An 11,052-nucleotide genomic window follows, 5' to 3' on the forward strand; every position below is an offset into this window, starting at 1 on the left:
GATGAATGCAGGTGACAAGACAGGTCCACAAGATATTCTGTTGCATTTTAGCAAATAATGTGCTTAACAGGAAAACTTCTCTGGACGTACAAGGTAGTTTAATCCAGTTCTTGACTTTATGGAACATGAGAGGCAGGCTACAGTGAAAGAGGAAGCAGATGCATTGTTCAGAGGTTAATAGTGATGAAGGGGTAGATTGTATTGAGGTTGTTACAGAAGAGTTTGTGATAAAGATGATCAAGCAGAATAGTTAGGGAAACAGGTGAATGTAGTTGAAGCACTGTTTTGCTGAGTAATGGGAGATAAAACTAGTATAAAGTTAGTGCCAGAAGGTAATTGTCATGACTACTGGGCTCAGTTGCATGATGCCATTAAAGTTTTGAGTCTTGGTGTGGGTAACGTAATGTAAATAACAGAATAATGAAGTTTGGCTGAAGAGAACAAAGACCCAAGAGGGTCACAGCCATAGAAGGGAGGGGAGAGAGGTTAAAGATTTTGGAAGGAGAGATACTAGGTAGTGGTATCTAATGGAACTATAGGTTCCATTCTGATTTTTATCAATTATTTAAATCAGGGCATAGTTGGACTGCCCTCAGAATGTCTGGTGACTTGAGTTTGCATACAGTGGTAAATGCCCTGGATGATTATATCAGGACCTGAAAAGATTTTGATAGTCTGAAACAGATAGTTAACATGAGCAAGATGGAATTGACGAAGGGTCAAGTCCTGTATACAATTAATTTCAGAAGTAAGATGTAGTGTGAGTCGGCAGTGTGGTGTGGTTGCCAGATAGCTCAGGTAATCATGGACTATGTGTTACAGACCATGGTGTTTAGAAGTGGGAGATTAGTAATAGTCTCCAGTTTATTCTAGACTCCTCAGTCTCAGTCTGTATCTACAGTATTGTGTTATGGATGTCACTATTTGGTGACACTCTTAGTAAGCACATCGTAGTTGGCCAGTATCAGAGAAGGAGTGATTGGCAAGGCATGGAGAACAATTGAGTTATGACCTTTGTGTGCAGGTATATGAAGTGCTGTCATTTGGGGGAGAAAGGAGTTACTATAGAATTTTTAGGGAAGTAGATTTTGGCTCAGTGTAAAGATTTTTGGGGCACCTTGCTGGTTTAGTCAGAACATTCAGCTCTTGATCTCAGGGTTATGAGTTTGAGTCCCACATTGGATGTAGAGATTATTTAAATAAAAAAGGAGATTCTTTACTTAAGAAATATTTAAAAATAAAGCGGACAGTCTGGGAAGGTAGTGACTTTGCTGCTTTGGGAAGAGTTAGAACTGAATAACCATTTCTGCATTAGTTTTCAAATCTGAGATTGCTAGTTTTGGGAGATTTAGTGACTGGCTATGAGGGAAGGGAAAGTGACTTGAGATTTTAAGCCTAGATGACAGGAATGTTCCAGACTTTACATCTCCTGCTGTGGTGTTCTGAAAGACTGAAACTGCATTGATTAATGTTCAGAGTTCAACTTTATTTTGTCACCTCACTGTGGTACTAAATCTGAAAGCTAGATTTCTGAAATACCTTAACATCATTGTTGAACTTCTTGAGTTGGAAGGCATCACTTTTTTTTTTTTTTTGGTTCATTTTAATGCTATGATAGTGTCCTGATATACTAATTCTTATGAGTTAGGATTGATCAGCATTACTTTAGAATCTCTGTTAAGGTTCAGAACAGTTTTGTAATGCCCTTCTACCACTCAACTCGCCGTTAACCTGCTCGGGTGTGAAATTTATGGTGATGGGTCTTAAAATTCTTAGAAAGGTTAATTCAAGTCCACATATAAAAATGCATGTTTAATCTGTAGATTGGACACTACTTTAAGAAATGTTTATTTCTGGGTAGTGGGTACTTTTTTCCTTTTTTTTTAAAAGATTTTAAAAAAATTTTTTGAGAGAGCACGAGCCGTGGGGCGGGTGGTATGGGGTAGAGGGAGAAAGAGACTCCCCTCTGAGCAGGGAGCCCAAAACTGGACTCATTCCCAGCACCCCAGGATCATGACCTGAGGTGAAGGCAGATGCTTAACTGACTGAACGACCTGCCCAGGTGCCCTTCTTTTTGAGTAATCTTTACACCAGTCATAGGGCTCAAGCCCTTGACCCTGAGATCAAGAGTCAAATGCTCTAACAACGGAGTCAGCCAGGCATCCCTTGGGGTACTTCTTTTACTTTCTTTGGACAATATGCCCAGGGGGTCTCCTTTGCTCCTTTAATGGTTTATTTTAATTGGAGAGCCAGTTTACTATGTGGGTTAGCTCTAATCGTTTGTCTTTTTTTTTTTTTTTACTTAAAAAAATATGGATGAAGAATTATAGTTGACTTTCTAAATCTTGCTAAATTAAATCTTCATATCATTTGTATTGTTTAGAAACCACAGCCATCCTAAATAACCTTTACCTACCCTGCGTTGATAAACTGTAGCAGGGCAAGTGAAGAAACTTCTCTTCTGTAAATAATGAGATGGTCATTACCGCTTGGAAGCAGCTTTGTTAAATGTTATGGAAGTGGTATAACCAAGAATTCTGACTTTCCTTACAAGTTTTTCTTTTTTAAAACTTTTAAAACATTTTCTTATGGTAAATAGGTCCTACTCTTAGGACTTCTGGAGGAAAGATATGCCAAGTTCTATTACTTCAGAATAACTCCCATTTTTCCCTTTAACACTTCATACTTTTTTCTATTTTTCTGATATCTTAGTTTTTGTCAAGTCCTTGAGTTGAGTTTTCAGGTAACCCACAGATCTCTACTCTTTTTTTTTTTTTTTTTAAGATTTTATTTATTTATTTGACAGAGAGATCACAAGTAGGCAGAGGAGCAGGCAGAGAGAGAGGGGGAAGCAGGCTCCCTGCTGAGCAGAGAGCCTGATGTAGGGCTCGATCCCAGGACCCTGGGATTACGACCTGAGCCAAAGGCAGAGGCAGAAACCACTGAGCCACTCAGGCGCACCCCCCCCCTTTTTTTCTAAGATTTTATTTATTTATTTGACAGAGAGATCCCAAGTAGGCAGAGCAGCAGGCAGAGAGAGAAAGGGGGAAGCAGGCTCCTTGCTGACAGAGCGCCCAATGCAGGGCTTAATCCCAGGAGCATGAGATCATGACCTGAGCTGAAAGCAGAGGCTTAACCCACTGAACCACCCAGGTGTCCCTAGATTTTTATTTTTAAGAGGTTTTGGTCTTAATAGAATATAAATGCTATGAGAAAACCAGGTGTGTAGCAGGATTTTTCAGCCTTAGTACTGTTGATATTTTAAATCAGGTAATTCTTGGTTCTGCCGGGTTATCTTGTGAATTGTCGGATATTTAGTACCCTCTCTGGCCACTGTGTACCCACTAAATACTAGCAACAAGCCCCCATCCCTAGTTGACAGCCAGAAAATGTCTTTAGACATTGTCAGATGTCCTCTTGGCACAAAGTCATTGTTGAGAATTACTCGTCTGTGTTAAACATGGAAGGGTGTTTTGTTGACCTTTCTTACAGGATTTAGGTGTTGCGGAGTGTGTGGTTGGGCCCAAATCTACAGGTATGCAGAGGAGTTTGGATGATGGAAGTTTCAGGGAGACATTTTATTCAGAGGCTCAACAGTATAACGCTGTTTGAGAACTCTTGTAAATAGCTAAGATTATTGTGGAGAGAAAGTAGTAGCAGCAGTAGGAATTTTAGGATGAATTTGCATGATATCCAGGTATTTGAACTTTATTTTGGTGATGGGGAGCCACTGAGAGATTGTTTCAATAGACAAAACCTGTGATTCTTTTTTTAAAAAAAGGTCTCTGGCATAAGTGTAGAAAATATAAATAATCCTGGGATCATGATGACCAGGTACTTTGATAGCATGAATTGAATCAGTGTGGTAGAAAGTATAAAACTGTTCTGAACTGGAGGAAAGACATTTGAATTTCATGTTAGATTTGAGGATCTGAAGATGGAGAAAGGGACAGGGAGGAATTGATTTTTTGACTTAGTATATGCTTTCTTGTCTTCTACCTGATGTACCTTTTATGCAAGAATGGGAGAAGGAGGAATTCCTGGCTATCTCATTCAGTGGAGCTACTCTTGATTTCAGAGTTGTGAGTTTAAGCCTCACATTCAGTGTAAAGCTTACTTAAAAAAAAACAAAAACAAGGGGCGCCTGAGTGGCTCAGTGGGTTTAAAGCCTCTGCCTTTGGCTCAGGTCATGATCTCAGGGTTCTGGGATCGAGCCCCACATCGGGCTCTCTGCTCCGCAGGGAGCCTGCTTCCTCCTCTCTCTATACCTGCCTCTCTGCCTACTTGTGATCTCTATCTGTCAAATAAATAAATAAAATCTTTAAAAAAAAAAAAGGAGAGGAATGGTTTCACTTTGCTGTAAGGCTGGTCTACAAATTGTATGGAAATTTATGTTGATTTTTTTTAGTTTGTGTAGCCCCACTTGTAGGTACACACAACATTGAATTTTGAGGCCAGGTGTGGGGGATTAATCTGTAATTATTGATGCTGCTGCCACCTTTACTACTACTAAATTAAATTTTGAGGTGATTTTAATTGTATGATATAAATAATTTACTTTTCCTGATTAACTCGAATAGTTTTGAACTTTGGTTTGTAAATAATACTGATCAGTGGATTTGTCATTTTGACAGATTGGGTTTTACCTCTTTAATATCTCACCTGTCTATGGGATATAGTTGCTTGAAGACTACTTTTTTACTGTAGTTTTATATTTGCTTCTGTACTTGCATTATAATCAATCCACTTGTCTTTTCCAACTTCATTGTAGACTTGATGAAAATGAAATGGGGGGAAAAAGTAGGGTTGGATTCAGGAAAAGGAGGTTCTCTCCTATTAGAATTACGTATTTAAAGGTACCCCTTATTGCAGCTTTTTACAAGAGTGGAAAGGAGATGATGAAAAATAAATTTAGTTGCTGGTTAACAGAAAGAGGGAAACTTTGTTGGTATTTGAGTCTCTTTACCTTGCATGAGGATAACTGGTTGCCAAGGTGAATTTAAATAGAAATTAAGGTACTGTGGAATCAGCAATTTTGAATTTAAGCTGCCTGTAGACCTGATTCCTAATTTATCAAGTTTCTTAAGTTTCAAGGACTAGACGAATTTTTGCATTAAATCATACATTTTTTAATTGTGTTCTGTCAATATAATGTTATCTCTTTCATAATTTCCTCTTAGAGTGCCATATGCTAACTATATTTTTAAAAGGTAGAGAAATAAGTAGCATTGAAACATGTTTGCCTAAAAATTTGCATATATTTTTATAATAAACATAAGATACTATAAGAATTTTTAAAACGTGGTACACTTTTTCCCCTTTCAGTATAATAATCATGAAATTCGTTCTGGAAAACACATTGGTGTCTGCATCTCGGTTGCCAACAATAGGCTTTTTGTGGGCTCTATTCCTAAGAGTAAAACCAAGGAACAGATTCTTGAAGAATTTAGCAAAGTAACAGGTAAGTTGGATTTATGTGGAAGGAGATGCAGCTTCTAATATTGAAGGTAATTGCATACTTCTGTGTGACAAGCATTGTTTTAAACACTCTATTTTTTGACTTATATTCTCTAACCATGTGAGATAGGTAACTCCCGATTTTTCAGATAAGGAAAGTAGGTACAGAGGGCTTTGGGAAATGCCAAACATAACATACTTCGTAAGGAATGCACCTGGGATTTGAATAGTCTGCACTATTCAATCTGTGCATACCCTGTTTTGGAAGCTGTGTGTTTTTATGCATTTTTAGGTGAGAGCTTGACATTCTTAGTAGGAGTGTTTGAGTAATGATTTGACTTTCTGGATAATTGGAATAATAAATTTTGCTGTAAGCAGAAATTATACACTGTCAATATGATGCAATTTCTTTGAACTATAAAGCATTTTTTATAATAGTTTCCATGTTGGGCTGCTTTTATTAGAATATATTTTGTCTGCCTAGAATATTTAGTAAATTCTCAGACTGTTAATCAGTCTCTAGGAACATTCGAAGTCTTACTTAATACTAATATATTTCACTTGAAATGAAGCTGTTGATATCTGAGACCAGAAAAGTGTCATCAAAAAGAATTTTAGAGGCAGCTGGGTGGCTCAGTTGGTTAAGTGTCTGCCTTTGGCTCAGGTCATAAACACTAGGGGGTCTTCTCCCTCTTCCTCTGACCTTCCCCCTGCTCTTGTGCTCTCTCAAATAAATGAAATCTTTAAAAAAAATAATTTTAGTGTTTACTTGTATAATAAAAAATGTTTGACCATGTCTGACCTATACTGCCATTTTCCTAACAGTTATGTAAAAATTTTATGCCTCTGTCCTTTAATGGAAGAGTAGTCCTTGGGTCTAAGGACTTTAAAAGTGTGTTGAGGACACTTGTAAAGTGTGGATTATTAGGTAAATTATCTGGACCAATTCTTTTGAGAGTCTTTTTTAAAGATACGAGATTAACTTTTCAGTTTTATATCCCATTATTATATTAGAAAAATCCTTTAATCGACTTTGCTCTTGCTTATTTTATCTAATTTCTCTGAAATGGTTGCTTATTTTCAGAGGGTCTCACAGATGTCATTTTATACCACCAACCAGACGACAAGAAAAAAAACAGAGGCTTTTGCTTCCTTGAATATGAAGATCACAAAACAGCTGCCCAGGCAAGACGTAGGTTAATGAGTGGTAAAGTCAAGGTCTGGGGAAATGTTGGAACTGTTGAATGGGCTGATCCTATAGAAGATCCTGATCCTGAGGTTATGGCAAAGGTAATGGCAGTCACGTTAATAATTTTTTTGAGGGGTTGGTGGAAGAAGGGGAAAGTTTTAGAGAGGGATGTAAAGAACTAAAATGAATTGTGTACTTTTTGGAAAACCAAATTTTTGAAAGAGAAGTATTCTTTAATAAAGCCGCATATCAGAAATAATATGTGTATAGGCAGTGAATATAGAAATTTATTTTTGGACCCTGTCATAGTTGTGTAACTGTCATACTCTCAAGGTGATGAGTAGTTAGCCTATATGCTGTGGAGATGGTTCACTATCATTTTTGTGTGAAGTCTGAGAGCAGTTTCTTTGCATATTTGAGAATGGCGCCGTTAGCTTACATGGTTTTTGTGTTAAAAGTCCTACTCCTAAAAATAGTGAACTGTACTGGCCTCAGCAGAGCTGCTGCAGTTACAAGGTTTAGCTATTATTAGGTATCCTGCTTCAGCAGTCAGTTGAGACATCCTATGAGAACAAACATCTCTTGAGTCAACATTTTGTAGTTAAGTTATTCTGTCCTTTGTCATTTAAGAATTCCCCCTAATGGTGATAGGCTAGCAGCTACAACTTGCTCACTTAAATCGAGAGTGTGAAATGCCAGAACTGTGAATATTACTAAAGGATAAGTAGTCTTGAGGACAGAAGATACTTAGTATTTTTTCTCTGGCCTGTTAAACTCTTTAGGATTATCACATTAAGAAATTCGGATGTTATTTCAAGTATTTACGAGGAAATGATAATGTTTCTTAGTAAAAGGTCAGCTCTTCTCATTGTACTTTGAGGAGCCTTCTGGACTGAAAATTTATTTTGTCAGTATTTTGAACACTCCTGCTTTAACTTTATCAACATTTCAGAAGCAGGCTCCAATTAGTTTTGACCACCTATGCTAAGAGTTAAATGTTCAACAACTATCTCAGAGGCATGGTATTCACATTGTTAGAAAATGACAACCTCAGTTTGAATTGCAGACGAATTACTAATTTAATAAAAACTACTAAGCACGTTTGTTTTGTTTTGAGCAAGGTATAGAGTTCTCATGTACTCCTTGGCTACACACATGCACAGCCTACCCACCCCACTGTCGGCATCTGCACCAGAGTGGTAGATTTGTTACAATCAGTGAACCTACATTGACACATTGTTGTAACTTAATACATTAGGGATTTACTCTTACTGTACATTCTGTGGGTTTGGTTCAAACGTAATAGTTTTACTGCCCTAAGAATCCTTCCTGATCTGCATAATCACCTCCCATCTACTCTAACCTTTGGGAACTATTGATTTTTTTTTTTTTTTTTTTTTTTTTGTCTCCATAGCTTTGCCTTTTCCCACTTGTCATATATAGCTCTTAAAAATTCTTTTACTTGGTTACATGTGTTTAAAGTTCCTCCATATCTTTCCATGGCTTGATAGCTCATTTCTTTTTAGCACTTTTTAGTAATAATCCATTGTCTTGATGTATTGTAATTTATTTATCCATTTACCTACTGAAGGATATTTTGTTTGCTTCCAAGTTTTGGCAATTATGAATAAATCTGTTGTAAACAACCATATGCAGATTTTTATGTGGACATGTTTTCAACTCATTTGGGTAAATAACAAAAGTACAGTTGTTGGATTGTATGGTAAAAATGTTTAGCTTTGTAAGAAACTGACAAACTGTTCTCCACAGAGTGGCTATACTATTTAGCATTTCCACTAGCACTGTTTCTGCTCCATATCCTTACCTGAGTTGGGTGGTGTTAGTGTCGTTTTCTGGCCATTCTAATGTGGCATTTCATAGTTTTTATTTATTTTTTGTTTATTTAAAAAAAATTTTTTTTTAACCTTGACACCCAACATGGGGTTTGCATTTACAACCCCAAGATCAAGCTACGTGTCCTGCTGACTGAGCCAGCCAGACACCCCTCGTTGTTGTTTCTATTTGTAATTCTTTAACAACATGATGTTGAGCATCTCTTCATGTGTTTGTCATCTACTTTGGTGAGGTGTCTGTTCAGGTTTTTACCTGTTAGATCCAGCAGTCACACTACCTAGGTATTTTCAAATGAGTTGAAAACTTGTTCTTTTATATTTCTGATATTCCTTTAATGGTTAGTGACTAAAGTTAATTTTGTAGGGTGGGTTAATGGCATCCTGGAAATTGAACCCTTCGGAAATAAATATACAGGGAGTTTCTGTTTTTTGTTTTTTTTTTTTTAAATTTTCAGGTAAAAGTGCTGTTTGTACGTAACCTTGCCAATACTGTAACAGAAGAGATTTTAGAAAAAGCATTTAGTCAGTTTGGGAAACTGGAACGAGTGAAGAAACTAAAAGATTATGCTTTCATTCATTTTGATGAGCGAGATGGTGCTGTCAAGGTAAATAAATGGGGGAACTATTGTAGGCATCTAAATTAAACCAAGGATTTTCTAGTCATCCTGTAATTGGAATATTCTAAAAAGTTGAAGGACACTCAGAGGTCGTGTAATCAACTCCAGTTAACCTTTATTGGCTGTAGCAAATTGTGTAACTCACTAAACTGAGTCAAAAAGGTAATTAGTGAAGAGCTGGATCTTTAGATAAAATCTAACAACTGTATTTTTAAAATTTCATGCTTCCAACATCAGTGAAATGATTTTCATACTTTGAATGAGGCATAATTGTTGTTAAAGGTGTCTTTATATTGATCAGTACCTTATTTTTTAAGGCTATGGAAGAAATGAATGGCAAAGATTTGGAGGGAGAAAATATTGAAATTGTTTTTGCTAAGCCACCAGATCAGAAAAGGAAAGAAAGAAAAGCTCAGAGGCAAGCAGCAAAAAATCAAATGTAAGTAAAAATTGTATAAATTTAAATGTTGGTAGATAAACTGGTGAAAAACAGGTGTTTTGCAAACCTTTTAAATGCATAACATGCCTTTACCTTTTAAAGAAGACTTGAAAGGTTTGAGCTGCTGAGAAATGCCAAGAATCTCAAGAAATGTTTATTGAGCTGTTGCTATTGACCATACTTGTGAAAATAACTATAATTCTAAATAACTAGAGTTTTGTGTAATAATGAAAATCAGGAAATTTCCTACTATATTTTATAGAATGTGCTTCTGAATTATGTGTTTTAAAATTAGCTGTCCAAAATTGATATGTTTGGTTAAAGGGTGGAGAGTTTTTTTCTCAGAGAAGATACTAAATCTCTGATTATGATAAACTCTGCTTCCTCTACATCCAAAAGAGGCTTCTCTACCAATATATAGTGCCTGTTGCCACCTCAAACATTTTATATATGAGTTTTGAGAAATAAGAGAATGTAGTGAATAAAATAAGTAACATGGTATTGAAGAAAACTAAGTTTAATGCATTGCATATATTGGATTTTTTTAGAACATCTATAAAAGGATATCTTCTTATTTAAGACAGTAAATGAAATTTTTAGCTGTGTAAGAATGAGGTTTGCAATTTTAAAAACATGAAGTTGGTAATTTCTGAGGAGGAAGAGGGATAATTGCTATTTGATGTAATAACAAGAGTCACTGAACTTAACTATTTCAGGGGCAGTTTCTGTCCATTGTCCTATGTGCTTTGCAAAAGAAGGGTTAGGGGTGCTTCTACTTATTTCTCTTATTTCATAATCAGGGAAGTAATCACATTTCTGTAGTTGGCTGTGCAGTTAGACAAGTAGTCTAGTTCTGAGCCTCAGTTTCTTCAGCTTTAAAAAGGGGATCAGACTTGCGACTCCTGGGCTCAGTCATTTGAGCGTCTGACTTTTGATTTCAGTTCAGGTTATGATCTCATTGTTGTGAGATCTAGCCATATGTTGGGCTCCATACTGGGCATGGAGCCTGCTTAGGATTCTCTTTCTCTCTCTCTCTCCCCCACCCCTCTTCTTACATGCACTCTCTCTCAAAAAATAAAGTAGAAAGGGTCAGATTAAATTATGTAAGATGTTTTGTACTGTGATTATCCATGTGATCTATACTTAGGGGACTAAGAGACATGCTTTATAGGCTCAGTGGTAGCATAAGGAGAAAGACTACGGAAAGCTAGGTTTTGAAGAGGAAGCTAATGCTCTATATCTCAGACCCCTTGAGTATATATTCTGAAAGTGACTTTTTCATCTCTTACAGAAGATAGTTAACTGATTATAATCATGTTTATTCATGTAGTAGCAGAAAATAAGTGTCAGAAATAATATTAATATTAGAAAAGTAAATAAAGGGGCGCCTGGGTGGCTCAGTGGGTTAAAGCCTCTGCCTTCGGCTCAGGTCATGATCCCAGGGTCCTGGGATTGAGCCCCGCATCGGGCTCTCTGCTCAATGGGGAACCTGCTTCC

General features: G+C 36.7%; 1 protein-coding gene across 13 annotated transcripts in view; it reads left to right on the forward strand.

The window, feature by feature from the left end:
* SYNCRIP (synaptotagmin binding cytoplasmic RNA interacting protein) overlaps positions 1–11,052 on the forward strand; it is a 29,800-nt gene that overhangs the window by 11,063 nt on the left and 7,685 nt on the right. For all 13 annotated transcript variants that reach the window (XM_080805587.1, XM_080805577.1, XM_080805580.1 and 10 more), the window contains 4 exons: positions 5,326–5,461; positions 6,542–6,747; positions 8,955–9,104; positions 9,434–9,555. In XM_080805587.1, the coding sequence (XP_080661713.1) occupies positions 5,326–5,461; positions 6,542–6,747; positions 8,955–9,104; positions 9,434–9,555 (614 nt within the window). The remainder of the gene's footprint in view (positions 1–5,325; positions 5,462–6,541; positions 6,748–8,954; positions 9,105–9,433; positions 9,556–11,052) is intronic.

This window comes from Martes martes (genome assembly GCF_963455335.1).
Source record: "Martes martes genome assembly, chromosome: 6".
NCBI classification, from domain to species: Eukaryota; Metazoa; Chordata; class Mammalia; order Carnivora; family Mustelidae; genus Martes; species Martes martes.